General features: G+C 49.5%; 3 protein-coding genes across 3 annotated transcripts; 1 reads left to right on the top strand and 2 right to left on the bottom strand.

Annotated features, from left to right (window-relative positions):
* Positions 1 to 1,293: 1,293 nt before the first annotated feature.
* Positions 1,294 to 2,263, top strand: N0V89_001678 (uncharacterized protein; the record flags this gene model as incomplete). The annotated part of the gene is made up of 2 exons (XM_056210489.1): positions 1,294 to 1,297; positions 1,320 to 2,263. 2 exons carry the CDS (start codon positions 1,294 to 1,296, stop codon positions 2,261 to 2,263), a joined length of 948 nt encoding a protein of 315 aa, XP_056077311.1.
* A 5,291-nt stretch (positions 2,264 to 7,554) lies between these two features.
* N0V89_001679 (uncharacterized protein) lies at positions 7,555 to 9,539 on the bottom strand (the record flags this gene model as incomplete). Its single annotated transcript, XM_056210490.1, has 2 exons — positions 7,555 to 9,048; positions 9,534 to 9,539. The coding sequence occupies 2 exons, from the start codon at positions 9,537 to 9,539 to the stop codon at positions 7,555 to 7,557; spliced, it is 1,500 nt and encodes a 499-aa protein (XP_056077312.1).
* Positions 9,540 to 11,415: 1,876 nt separating this feature from the next.
* N0V89_001680 (uncharacterized protein) lies at positions 11,416 to 11,872 on the bottom strand (the record flags this gene model as incomplete). The annotated part of the gene is made up of 2 exons (XM_056210491.1): positions 11,416 to 11,814; positions 11,864 to 11,872. 2 exons carry the CDS (start codon positions 11,870 to 11,872, stop codon positions 11,416 to 11,418), a joined length of 408 nt encoding a protein of 135 aa, XP_056077313.1.
* Between the last annotated feature and the right edge of the window lie 2,909 nt (positions 11,873 to 14,781).

Here is a 14,781-nt window from a genome sequence, read left to right on the forward strand (position 1 = left end):
ACAGGAAAAGGGCGCTGTACTCCTGCAGTTAAACACGGTCGGCAAATGCAGCTATGAGACATTCATATTTCCCTATCAGCCTCCAAATCCGTGTCCAACACGTATCTGGCCATCCTGCTGAGCTGGAATAGGGATGTTCTATTGGAAGTGGAGATTACAGATAGAACCATTGGTTCGTTAGTCCGGAACTGGAAATGAATTAACATATACGTGGTCTTTTCGTGGGGTAACAAGGCTGTACATGCAGAAGGTATTAGGTACAGGGCGGTATATCGAGGTGTGACCCGGTAACTAGGCTTGTTACGAATTCATGGCCAAGAGGGAAAGAATGTTTAGTGAGGGATACACATTCATCTCAGCTGGCAGGGATCGCGCGCTAATTGCATACGAGTTTTGAATGGCTCACCGTAAGAGGCGGACGATTTGTGGTTGGGAGAGCTGAACAAAGCCAGGTACCATTGCGGCGGGTCTAACACAGAGATCAGTTCGAATAGTAGTCGTCTGATACCTAGGTCGGCGATTACAATTCAAGCTGGCTTGTTATGCAGCGATTGTTTGTGTTTCAGCTGTCACAAAGTATAAGCACACGCCACATTCGCTTACCCCAGTGACCGGTACGGTGCGCTTTGCGTAGACGAGCGAAATCTTCGACATGCATGATCTCCGTTTTTGGAAAAGAGGTCCTTTCGGACCAATATTTGGGACTGGAGTGCCGGGAGACCAGCCAGAAATCCCAGACGCCGATCTTATCTCGCGTATCAGTGATTGTCGACGTATGCTTTCCCTGCCTGACCCCTCGTGGACAGTTGGATTCCGCTAATAATCGCCGATGGTGGTAATGGGCTTCGTATCTGTGGTCGAATTCAATTGCCGGTCCAGCTGTATCGGCGACCACAGCTGAAAGAGAGACATGGATCCTGCATGGGTGCCTACTGTGAGGCTCTGTCTCCCGGATCAATACTGATGGAATTCGGATGAGGGTTCGCAAATCCAAAAGCTTGATAGACTCCAGAAAGCTGGTTGTTAGTCAAATATCGCCTGAGAAGAAAACGTTGTGCTGTGATCCCTACGTCCAAAAGATTGCGGTACAGCAAATAGGAAAGGTGACCCAAGCTTACTGTTCAACAAAGATAAAGTGAGCTGACTTTGGTAGGCTCGATTTGTCCATATGTCTTCAATAACAACGTTCACGGCTGTATTTTGGCTCATGCGGCGAGGTGTTGCAATGCCCGCAACCCCTTTGCATGCACTGAACGACCCTATAAACCAAACTCAAGGCGACTATGAGCCCTCATGGGTATCTGGACCAAAGACTCGAGGAACACTGAGCCTCGTTTTTACGTGTGCCATCACATTATTCCTCTGCGTCTGGACCACGGTTCAAGTGAACATCGAGCCACCGGAGAACGAGTTCAACCCGACCTTAGCGCGTTTTATCCCAATAAAGGCGTTGAAGCATAACGAGACGCTGCTGAAGTTCTTGGCAAAGAGATCGATCCGCAAGTTGGGTTGGAGTTTCGTCACCCTGATCATGCCCGAGGGCGTCATGGCCATCGCGGCATACGAGAGAAAGACCGCTAGTATTCTCCGCAAAGAAGTTAACAAAGTCATCCCCAAGGAGAGCGATCAGTGGGATATGTTCCTAGCCTACTATGCAATCATGGGAGGTTTCGTCATTCCGAAACACGATTATGACTCTGTCAGCTCTCAGCTCAACAGTCAAATCGAAGGCGAAATGAAGCTGCACCCAAGGCAAGACCAGGAGCTTACGGTAGATCCAAAATTGACAACGCCTGAATTACTCCCGGCACTGGCCTCCAAGCAGGGTTTCGACACCATCGATCCTGTCAACAGCGACAAAGAAAAGGCAATTAGCAACGACGGTGGAGGGGACTATGACTTACAGAACCGTCTGCTGACGCTGACTCCATACGGCGTCCTTCAGTTGGTCAAATGGCAATCGGGGCAGTCCGGAAAGCAAACAGCCAGACTGATTACTATAACATCCAGTCAGGTCCAGGACAAGAGCAACGCGAGCTCCTTGACCAAGTTGATCGTGGCCTGGCAAGCGTTGTGGATGATTGTCCAGGTAATTGGACGGAGAGCCGAGACTCCGGATATACCTATCACACTGCTCGAGTTGCACACCTGCCTTCACGCATTTTGCGCATTCGCCATGTATCTTACATGGTGGAACAAACCAGTGGATATCGATCTACCGACAACAGTTCACCTCACCCCCCGAGCAGATTGTCTTCCTTAGGAGGGGTGAAGCAGAGGGATCTGACCCTACGAATTTTTGGGGACAAGACGCAATTCCGTCGCGTAAGGGTGAACTCCGCAATGCCTCGCGCGTCTTTCTGACGTCCCGGTCGGGTATCGGCAAGCTCATGTACCAGCGGCTTGCCGGACACAGAAATATTCGCACCGAATTCTTCTCCGCAATAAGCGACGCGTATATTCGTCTGTGGCGAGGCAGACGGCAATTCTGGAAAGAGTCCTTGACTATCTCCTTCGTTGGCCTAGTTTTCGGAGGCGTCCATCTGGCCGCGTGGAATGACAGCTTTCCTAGTTATGCTGAGGCGATTCTCTGGAAAATTTCGGCGACAATCACAGCAACCGCTTGGTCAGGGTTCGTTTTGTCGCTTTGGCTGAGCGTCTTCGTTGCGAGAAAGCAGGAAAGCAGGATAGTCAGCAAGGTGTGCGGTGTTTTCCTAGGCCTCGGGATCTTTCCTGTTCTAATAGTCCGAGTGTTTCTGCTGGTGGAGTCCTTTGTATCAATTCGTAGGCTGCCGGAAGGTTCCTACCAACTAAACACCTGGTCGAATATATGGCCGCATGTTGGATAGCGGTAGTCCCATCTACGAATATCGGTAGAGGATAAATTTAGTAATATAGTCTTTCATCCAGGTCCATGTTGTGACTCCTGTACGACCTAGGGTTGATTCTGGCACAGTGTAGGCTGCTGCAAGTGACGTTGAGTAGAAGAGTGTTCGATTTTCAGGTGGCAAAACCCACCTACATACGCTAGCAATAGTACAGAGCACTTTCCGTACACCGCAGGGCTCACCTGCTTCAACAACAAGTGCCCGTAGAGATGGTGTGGGGTTTGTACAATAGGTACCCGTAGCAAGAGTGGATTGACCCTCTTTTTGGGGCTGCGTAGTGCACTGTATGGCTGGCATCGCCCGTCTCGTGTAGACACGCGTTGTCACTATGATGGGGGGAGCACATCCATGTACCTAGATAGTCTGTTATTACGTAAGTCATAGTCTGTGGTAGGGGTGGGGCGTTATTCGGCAACAGCCGCAAGCGACGCGAGCCTGCGTCTACCCCGTCCTAGCCTGGGGGATAGGAAGACGCAGCAGGGGCGTGCATGCTTGTGTATCCCGACGAGGAAGAGTACTCTAGTGATGTTTATCTCGTCTAATGTTTAATATGTTCGAATACGTATAACATCTGAAGAAGCTAACATATAACACACAGAAATCACGACCCTGTTCCACGGTCTTCACAGTCCCTGTCGAATTTATGCGACGCGATGTACTCAAAAATCTATTACACTGAACTTTTTGCATGCCGTACCTCTTAGTGTATGTAGACAGGGACGCCGGCTATTACATAGTAGTAAGCTCGCTTGCAAATCGACTCCGATTCCTAATACGCTCGCCGTAAAACCAAAGCACCCAAGGACCTATGCTTAACGCTAGCCCGATTGCGCCAAGCAAGCTGGACCCAGGCCCAAAACCTAACCCCGTGTACATTTGCGTAGTGACCAAAGGAAAGATACCACCCAGGACGTTTCTGCAAAAGCTTTGCGCGGCAATTGCTGAGCTTGCATATGTGCGGTATGTATCGGCAAGGTAATTGAACACTGCAAGGTATACCACGAGGATGCCGGCTGTTGCTAATCCGATGGAGAGTGTCGGCACGATCCAGTGGACGGTAATTCTCGACGTCCAGCCAAATAGGAAGAGTCCCACGGGCAGCAGCACACTCTCGTAACGTACAAAGTAAAGTCTTCTCTCGGGGCGGTAGAAGGTTGGTCGTGGCTTTTGCGATTGCCGATTGACCAGCCATGATTCTTGATATATGGTGATGACCGTGGCAATGATGGATGCGATACAAGGCGATGCAAAGGTCGCGTCTGCTTGGGATAAGGAGAATCCGTAGACTTCTTGGAAGAACAGGGGGATGGCGGCCAGCGTCAAATAGAGAATGGACCAACTGAATGCGGCCCATAGTGAGAAGAAGACCACGGGCTCCGTAAGTAAGAATTGGAAGGGTCGAAAGACAGATCTGATGATGATAGTTCGGATGTGTGCAGCCGATTCCTCCCCTTCCAGAGTCCAATTCACATGGTCGACTTGCACGGACGGACGGGAATTATCTGAGTGGGAAAGCATAAATCCTCGAGCTCCCGAACTCATCATCTGATCGCAATACTTGTTAAAATATTCTTTCTTCTTGCGCAGTATAGCCAACTCGCGCGTCTCTGGGACGAAAGCAACGAACGTAACGACGAGAACAGTATCAATGATGACGTGTAGCCAGAAGACCCACCGCCACGTCGTGTACTGTGCGATGAAACCGCAGACTAAAGGTCCCAAGCCAGTGCCAAAGACAGCGCAGCCGGAGAATATAGCCATGGCTGTATTGCGCTCATGAGACTGATACATGTCCGAGATCACCCCTCCAACTAGCGTGGAGTATGAGGAGCTGCCAACGCCTGCCCAGAAACGAGCCACGAGCATACTGGAAAAGTCAACCATACATCATCCTGCCGCGCAGAGCACTACACGTACCCAGGGAATGACCGTGTCACAGCGCAACATATCTGGCAGACAATAAGGAGAAGGCCGGTAATAGTGAAGGTTGGCTTCCTGCCCTTGATTTCAGAAATAGGAGCGAGAATCATTGGGCCCAACCCGAATCCGGTCGTAAAGGTCGCAATCCCGACCAGAATCGAAACAGGTCCCACGTTCCAGTAGTCTTGCAGCTGTTGTTTACAAGGCGCGTATGAACTGGCAGCGAACGATGCGAAGCATGCCGCGACACTTGAAGTCCAAAGCACAAATTGTTTTCTTGAGCGGCTCCAAAGATAGGGAGAGTCGAAATTTCTTGCTTTGAATTTGACTATTGAATCCTCCAGGTGTTCGACGCCTATTGGGATTGGCAGATTCGAGGAGAATGAAATTGACATGCTCAGGGTGTTACCCCCTGCGGGAGTGACTACTTCTGACATTATGGAGATGAGAAACAAGTGCATGTGCACTAGAAGAGACAATTTGGATAGATTTGCATTTCCAGAGGTACAGAGATATATGAACATTCTGTTGATCAAGTTTTCTCGACGCCACGGCCGCAACATCCGGGTGGACTTTACCTCGTGGATGTCTCGGCTCGGAACGGGCGGCTTGACGACAATTGGAGAGTAAGACTAGCTCTGAAAGTTGGAGATCTTGGACTTCGGGTGCAACATCTCGGTGCGTACAGCCTAGCTTCAGGATCAGGCTGTAGGCATTAATTAATCGTTTAGATCGTACTTTCGCTCAGTCTAGGGAGCATGTCGTACGGCTACGATTTCAGTATCATCACCTTCACTATAGGCCAGCCCGCCTGGTACGCATACTTCGGGTTGACAACCGACGCAAAGCAAACCACTCTCTATGATTACTCGAACAACATCATCGGCGCACTACTTGGACTCTTTTCTGCTGGTGCGGTTTGTGGTGCAGTTTTTGTAGGCTGGATGTGCGACGCTCACGGTCGCAAGAAGTCGCTGATTGTAGCCGCATTGATCAACATTGTTGGTGGTGCTCTTCAGACGGCATCTGTCCATATCGGGATGTTTTTGGTGGCGCGTTTCATAACTGGGTTTGCAGCTGGTAAGCACTCGTCTTAACGGGTACGATCTGTAAAGTTTACCCTCGCGTAGCAATGTTTGTCACCATGGTTCCGATATACATTGCAGAAGTCGCACCGCCAGCTACACGTGGTCTTCTAGTCGGACAGCACGGTGCCTTCTTCCTCTTTGGGTACTCGTTGGCTTCTTGGGCATCCGTCGGTTCCTTCTTTTCCTCTGTGTTGCAGGCCCAATGGCGCCTACCGCTGGCATTGCAGTGGCTCTGGCCGAGTCTCCTGTTGCTGTTCGTGCGGAATATCCCCGAGTCTCCTCGATGGCGTAAGTTCCCCAGGTCATTGCCAAACCTCGGTCCTAGACTGACTCCTTCCCGTAGTCATCACTCACGGCCGTCGAGACGAAGCCTGGGCTGTGCTCTCACGCTTGCATCAAGACATTCGAGATCCAAACCGCAGCACAGATTTTGCTCAAGAGGAGTATCGACAGATCACTGCTCAAGTCTCCTTGGATATCGCTCAGTACGGTGAGGTTACTCTTCTAAATCTATTCCGCAAGCCGCATTTCGCCAAGAGAATGCTTGCTGCTGGAATTGTCATGTTTACGTCTCAAGCATGTGGTAACTTGGTCATCTATAGTAAGTGTTCATTCTGAATCACACCAAGATTTCACAGAACTTGGCTGATCTATTACAAGGCAATATTAGCCTTCTCTATAAGGGTCTAGGCTTCTCTGAGGCCCTGTCCCTCGTGCTGTCTGCTTGTTATATCACCTGGGCATGTTTTTGCAACTTCTTAAATGCTACATTCCTAGACAGACTTGTTCGTGTACGATCGATGTGTAAGCTTCCTTGTCAGCTTGTTCACGATGGTATATTAACGCCTCATGACAGTGATTGGCTTCATTACTGGTGGTGTCATGATCGCTATCGAAGCTACTATTGTGGCTGTCTACGGGGCATCCTCAAATCGTGCCGCTCTGTCAGCCGGCGTGGCGATACTATTTGGCTACATCACAACGTGCGTACACTTCGATCTACATAAATTTAACATAGAGTTCCTCTTTCTAAACACCTAAACAGATTTGCAGGCTTTTGCGACACGACACTATACGTCTATTGCTCTGAGATCTTTCCTACCCATATCCATGCCAAGGGCATGGCCTGGAGCATCGCAGTCTTCATGCTCTCGACGATTCCTTTCCTCGAGTCTTCCACAGTTGGTTTCGCAAACCTCGGCTGGAAGTATTATTTGATCTTCATTGCTTTCTCCTTCTTGTGTCCAATTGCACTCTGGTATTGTTGCCCTGAGGTGAGTTCATATTCATCGAAATCTGCACCGATCACGAGTCTGACACCAAGCTAGACAAAAGGTCTTTCACTTGAGGAAATTGGTAAGTTATTTGGTGATCAAGTTGCGATGGAGCATGGCGAGGTGATTTTGGAAGGCATGTCGAGAGAATCGCAATTAGGTGTTGGCGAGATTGCCGAAAAAAGCGTTCCTTTGAAGATCTAATTACTACTAGCCACTACTTTAACTATGAAGGAAGAATATGAGATTAAATTTTTTTCTACATAGTAGTTTATATAGGACTATTTGAGATGTCTATATAACTAACCACCTTAGGGTTCGGCATGTTGCCACCTAATACTAGTAGGGTATACCCCGCCGCGCCTTTGTTGGTGATTCTCGCGTTTATCTCCATGTGTCATTCTGAGTCGCAGTGCTACCGCAACTGCTACCAGTTGTGTAGCTCCTGTTCGGGTCGCTCTCCCAGACGACTGTGCCACTTGACGTCTTTCTAATGTATTTGTATGTGAAAGAAGTTGAGGCGGGGAGGCTGACGGTTGCATACCAGAGCGGGTCACTGCTGGTGTACTTGCTCGCACTGAGCGCAATAGCGCTGTTTGGATCCCAATTGCCGAGTTGGGTGAGCTGTCCGACGATGAAAATGTTGTCGCCATAGGTGGTAGTAACGCGCTCGTTGAAAGTGACTTGCACGTTGCAGGAAGGAGGAGCAGTGCATGTCGTGGGCGGAACGTTGTTAGAATTCTCTCCCCAAGAAGGTCCAACAGATCCAGAGCGACGATCGGTAGCAGTCAGGAAAGCTGCGTAAGACCAGGTCAGGTCGACGGCGGAAACTGGGGAACCACTGCTCTTGTCAAACTGCTCAGCCAAACCACCATTGGCAGGTGTGTACTTTTGAACTACTGCAACGTAACCGTCGCCATATGTAGTGACAGCCGACACAATCGATTCGAAGGTAGCCGATCCTGAGGCGTAGGTACCGGTTGTGATGCTGGGAAGGAGATCCTTGAAGAAGGGAAGAGAAACGGAGTCAACCGTAATGGAACCTATAGTGTTCCACTGGTAAACAGCGGCGTAAAGTTGTTCGGCCGCGGCAAGGGTTGCGAGATACCATGGATTGCCATTGTAGTAAACATCTTCGGAATATCTTCCCACTGCAACAGCTTGTCCTTGCGCGATACCTTTGTTGATGCTGTAAACAGCACGGAAAGAGTCAGTGACGGCCTTGTGATTGAGTAATGCCCGGGAAGAGCAGGGTTGGAGGGTTGTGTTGGTGCAAGCTGATGCTGGATCGAAAGTATGGATCGAGGAGATGATGGAGTTCACATCCTTGCCAGTACGACCATCATTTACGTTGATATTAGAATCAATGTACCTGCCAGTCCAAAAGCTTTGCAGGAAGCAAAGGATCTGTGGGGCGGCGGCCGCACATCCATCGCATATTTTCGAGAGCTTAGTAGCGAGAGCGGCGCCTTCGACGAGGGCACGATGAGTAGCTGAGAGGGTGAAGAAAGAGGAGCCATTAACCTCTTCCCAGAGATCAAAACCGGTCTGATTCCAGTATTTGACAGCATACGCGAGATCCTTGGCAATGACAGGCCAGAGAGTATTTGCCGCCTGTGTCGTGTTACCGTTGGCAATCAGCCAGTTGGCGTACAGAGTCAATGCGGTGGCACGAAGAGGTGGTCCATCGCGCTGAGGGCGACCCCAAGCCCCTGTGAATGCAGTCCGGTCGACGTTGAACTTCGGCTCGCCTAAGCCTCCGGTATCAGGACCACCGGATGGGTTCGACACTGTTTGAATGTACGCCTGGGATGAGACGTATTCATCGAGTTTATTTCTCAGCGTAGTGTCACCAGCGATGAACCGTTCCACAAGCGCCTTGTAGGTTAAAGCGGAGTCTCTTGTCCAGGTATACCAGTCTACAATTTCTCAACCTATGTGACGTGTGTCAAAGTGTTTTCTTTACTTACAGTCCGGGTTTGACTTGGACGGACTCGCAACAACGATGCCCGCTGCTGCACCTTGTGCCTTTGAGCCGTCAGAACCGATGTTGGCAAGCACGCCTTGGATGGAAACAGCTCTCTCGCTAGTGATGAACGTATCGACGGAAGCTTGACGCTGCTCGACAGGCGTGCCATAAGCGCCAGTGAAAAGCAGGGACGCTGGAAGAGCACGAAAGATTGCAGTGAAGAGCATGATGCCGTCGACTTGATGCTTCAAAGATTGCAGTGAAGATGTTGGTCCTATCGCAGGTGGGGTCTCATCCTGTTTTATATCTTGACGTTGGAAACCCGATAGTAGGACCAGTGCGTCCACACTTGCTCCACACTCGGCTCCAGTATACCTAGGTAGCCTTCAGTAACCCCCATCAGACACGATCTGGAGCTGCAGTGGGGACTATACTAGCGTCATGCTACCACGGAAATGGCAATGCCATGATTGTCACAGAGTGTACGTTGCGGGCCGAGGATCATCGAATCGGCTGCCTGCTGGAAGGATGCCCGTATAGATCTTCCGCCAGCGAGCGATACATTTGCGAATCATTATAGAGCAGTGGAGGACACTACCCCGGACATGTGAAGAGCACGAAAGCCAAATTAGACTTCAACCCCGGATTTGACCCCTGCTCATCGGCTCACGTGGCCACGGCTCCTTCCTATCTCGTGCTAGCTGCTCCGGTCTGCCCTCCATGCCGTCAACCTTCATCTTCGTTCTTACACTCCACCACGCTATTGCCAACAAAACGGTCGTTTTCTGAATTACCGTGCCGCTGCCGACGCGAAAACAGCTGCAATGAGATATTTCCTGGCTTCTGAGAAGTGATATGCCGGGCCGACGAAGCATGCACCGTCCGATGCGAAGAGCTAGGCGATTTAGAGAACCGCCGTGCGAACCCGCAAATTTCGGCCCAGACACCAAATCCAAACGCAATGACGCTTCCAAATCAAGGTTTCCTGCTGGCCAGAACACGTGAGAGCCGTGCCAGACTCTCCAAGGCTTCGCTTCGGGGTTGGCAATCACACATGCTGTTGATGCTAGGCCGTAAAAAGACTAGCTCTGTCTGTATGCGGAACAGAAGATCAGCCTTTCATCGTTTCATTCCACGAAACGGAACCTACATGTGTAGACGTTGACAGGCCTTCGAGATCCCGTCCGCACGATCCGCCCTGGTCCGCATCGTTTCGGCTCCAAAGCTTCGTATAGGCTACGCTGTTATGGAGCCAGCTGCGATTTTTTGTAAAGGCATTCTAGACGACGGTCATAATAGAAGCCATGCGTGGATGGTCCGCGGATAAGTCCACCCATACCACCGTATCAAGATCCGACGTGGAGAAGATTGGGCAGTATCCGGCCGACAATTTAAGCACATCATCACCAATGGATATGTCGAGCTGGGTACGCTCAAATGAATCGGTCACGTCACGGTAATTGTGTTTGTATGGTTTAGAGGAAGCATCCTCTACGCAAGGTCACCGGGAAGATCTCAAATACGTTTGCCTTACAGCTTCGCTGATGACCTATCTTGGCCAATGTTCTATGATACACTTTCTACTCATATACCTTCAGAAAGTTCTGAGCTGATAAGGCCTCCTTGCGAATAGTCTCGCTGTGCTTCGCACTTCGAGGTCTGAAACGCACTTTGAAAGGCTCTGGGCAGTGGCTGATCCCTTCATGATACGCATCTGAGTCTAGTGGTACATCGTTTCCCTTTTCGTCCACTTCTGGCAAGATATCAAATGCCCAAAGGAGCTTCGCTGTGATTCGCCATTGCGTGCGCTCAGCAAGGTGCATACCAGGACAAATGCGTCGGCCGGCGCCATAAGCGTAATGATGTATAACCAAGGTCCCGTTAGCTTTGTGAACAAAGAGGGGATAGCAATGAGAATGACTTATCTCTATGCATGTAATCAGGGCTGCCTGCATAGTCGCTTGCTAACCGTGGCATATGTTCATAACGTTCCGGGTTGTATTTGGTAGGGCTGTCAAAGCCCAACTGATCGGCGAAGTGCATAGCCCAAATCGGAATAACAACAGTAGAATCCTTTGGAATCAGCATGCCGTTATACCAGTCGTCTTGGTTGACGCGATGAGGGACACCGAGAGGGAGGCCTGAGTGCCAGCGTACTCCCTCCTTCACTATGCAATTTATGTACGGAAGTGATCCAAAGTCCTGCCAAACTGGTGATCTAGACGAGAGTTAGTACGCTATCAAAAGTACGTATAAGCAACTCGATGAATTAAAGCCTACCTTTCCGTCCCGATCACACGGTCCAACTCCTCCTGTGCTTTCTTCTGCACATGCTGATTTTGGGCCAGCATAAGGATGCTAGTCAGCATACTGCTCGCTGTCGTGTCAGCCCCTCCCTCAACCAGGACTCCCAGGAAATGATTAAGTTGGTGGTCAGTGAGAGGGAAATCCATCGCCTTCTCGCCATCTAATATCCTGTCCACAATGCTAACGCGCTTATCCCCCTGTTGTCTCCTAGATTCTACTCTTCTGCGAGCCTCTGCCCAGGTGCTGTCAATAGCTTTGTAGGACGACCGAGCGCGTTTCACCCAGGGTGCGAAGCGATCAGAGAGGAGTTTGAGGAATGGAAACTGATCTACAGGAGGGTTGGCACCAGGCTCGAGGGACTCGGAGTACTGCAACGTGGTGAGTCAGCAAATTGAGATGGGATAGGATGAGCTATACCTGGTCCATCGCTTTGTACACACACTAGGACAATGTTAGACGAGATATGATCCGGTCTCTCAAGGAGGATCAGCTTACACTGCCCCAGAAATTCTCAAAACTACTTCCCCGGTGTCCCCAGACGACGATGTTCGCCACCGAAGCGGTAGTCCGTTGCATATGTCGATAAAAATCCCCAGGTGTATTTAATAAGTCGTTCAACAACTGGCCGGCTCTGAAATTCCCTTAACACCTAGTTGTTATCATGAAAAGGATCAAGACCTACTCTGCTTCTTGAATTGGCTGTATCTTATCGTCCAGCATGCGGGGCTATGAAGCTTAGCGCAATCCCGTAATATGGGTGATAAGAGGCACGTACGGACAGATTATGCGACGCGACTTTCCTTTCTGATCGCCAAAGTGGCGTATTGTTCATGAAGGCAAAAGAGTCGCCGCCGGTTACGATGCTTGCAACATAATCTATTGGCCGCTCCGAGTATATCGTTCCTTTCTTATCGAGGAGGTCGTGTACAGCTTTTCTATCGTAAAGCACTACCATGGTCCCGTTCCCGAACTTCAACGAGAAAACGCCACCATACTGATCACCCCACTCTTTGAACCTACATGTGGTTAATGATCCTTCGACAAGAGAAAAGGTAGATACTAACTTTTTGTATAGTCCGGTCACGGGGATTTGATGCATGTTTCCAAGAACGGGTAGCGTGGGCGGCCCAGGTGGTAAATATTTCCCCCTCTTTCCGATTTGCAGTAGCCTGTAAATGCCAACTGCAAACAAAATGCCACACATAAACCGAACTACGCCGACTTTTGATTGTATCACATCGAGAAGCGCAGAAGCAGGCATGCCGGCAAGAGTTTGATTCGACATTTTGGTTCAAAGAGGATGCTGCCGACAAGCGTAATTCGCAAAGAAATGTGACCCTAGTGAAAGAACTGCTATAAGAGGTCGAGTGCGAAACCCCTCATGAGGGGTAGTTAGCGGGTATTTCGTGTGTCATTTTGCCCGTGTACATGTGCGAAGTTGAGCCGAAGTTGACTTCCCCATTAAAAAGATCATCTGCGCGCTACGCCAAGAAAACGTTTCCGAACCTAGAAAGGCCGCTGCATTCTCGGTGGAGGAAGATCTCCTCACCTGGTCACTTCTCGAATCATGGGCGAGCAATTATAAGTCGGATGTTTTTGGCAGGAGTGAACCACCATGTCCGCTCTTGTTGTTCGTAAGCGGGACATCATATGACAGCGACTTGACGATCAGTTTGGGCCGTTAAGCAGTAAATGCATGGTGACTACAATGTCGCCATTCTGGTCTCGTGTTAGAAAAACGTCCAGTAATACATAGGTTTGTGATAACATCCAATGCGGTCCGATTCATTCGATATTGCAATGCAGAAGGCAACTCAAACGAGTCCACACATACGTGATGACACCGTGTCCGGGGTTCTTGATTCTCACGTATGAAATCATCCAGGATCTTACACGGTCCATCCTGCACAGGAGGACAAGCATGAAAGTAATGCCTGAATATTTTGTGCATGAGAATAGGCATTAGAGCGAAGTAATGGTTCAACCAGGGACCTAGAGAACAAAATTCGGCGATCCTTCTAAGTGCTCCAATCGGGATAATTCTCGAGACCCTATGACCGACCGCTCGGAACGATCTTCCCCACAAAATAAGTCCGGGGGAAACCTCAATGCGGGGAATTATTTTAAGATCCTCATAACGAATCTGGTTAGCGCGAAGATCCGATCCCTGAACACCAGCTCAAAATGCTTGCAAAACCCCCCTTTTAATTAATCTGATTATATTGATCCGTATTCCTTCTTACCGGGTTGAATCATCTTGTCTTAGTGAACCGCAAAAATGCACAATATGGCCGAGCTCAAGGATCCCAGTGAAGAGATCGAAAACACACCTACACCACCGAATCATGCTCTAAGCCAAGAAGAGGCCGACAAACTTCGATCTGAAGCACTCACAACCACTCAAGGACGACTTCCCGATGGCTACTTTGCTAGTATGCGAGTTATTGGAACGTTTGCTGGGATATCTCTGTGTCTTGTGGCCACCTACTTCGCATTCCAGGCTGCTTCCGGTGTGATCCTAGTCATCAATAACGATATAGGCCCGTCCGAGAATTCGTCACTTTTTAGCATTGTTTGGACAGTTGCTCAGCCCATCAGTATCCTCCTTTTTGGTCGACTATCTGATCAGTTCGGCAGACGCAACTTTGCTCTTGGATCATGTGTCCCAGGTGTGGTGGGCGGCATCGTTGCTGCTACTGCGGAGACGATGAACACCTTAATCGGGGCTATGGTCTTGTTAGGTCTAGCTTCTGGTGTTCCGGCCTCCTATCCTTTATTGACTGGAGAACTGGCTACGAACAAAGGCAAATTCCTTGCGACACTTACTGTCGTTGTTCCCAATATTATCGCCACAGGATTTGGTCCTTACATTGGACAACGTCTCGTAATCGGTGAGCTTTGACGTCTTCAACTTCCCAATCTCACACCGACTCATTGAAACGATAGTTGCCAATTGGCGCTGGATCTTCTATATTTACCTCATGATGCTGGTACCTGGAGCAGTTGCGTGGTTCATTTGGTATCATCCCCCTTCGTGGTAAGTAAGAACCTTCGTATACATGCAATCTTCGCTAACGTCCAGATAGTAAGTGATCATTTCCATACATTACACTGAGCAACGCCTACATTCAATCATCCTCGAAGAGGCTATTCTCTCGTCCTTTCTAGCTTTATCAAGCGTACCACAACTATTGAACATAGTTTTCCCCTCGACAGGGCTAGGAAAATACTGACTGTGCATTGAATCTAGTCACCCAGCTCCATGGAGAACAGCCAAGAAAGTGGGACCAAGTCAAGAAGATTGATTTTGTTGGCACGTTCCTCCTCGTAGCGGG

The sequence above is a fragment of the Didymosphaeria variabile genome (genome assembly GCF_027946475.1).
Source record: "Didymosphaeria variabile strain IMI 356815 chromosome Unknown scaffold_1, whole genome shotgun sequence".
Taxonomy (NCBI): Eukaryota; Fungi; Ascomycota; class Dothideomycetes; order Pleosporales; family Didymosphaeriaceae; genus Didymosphaeria; species Didymosphaeria variabile.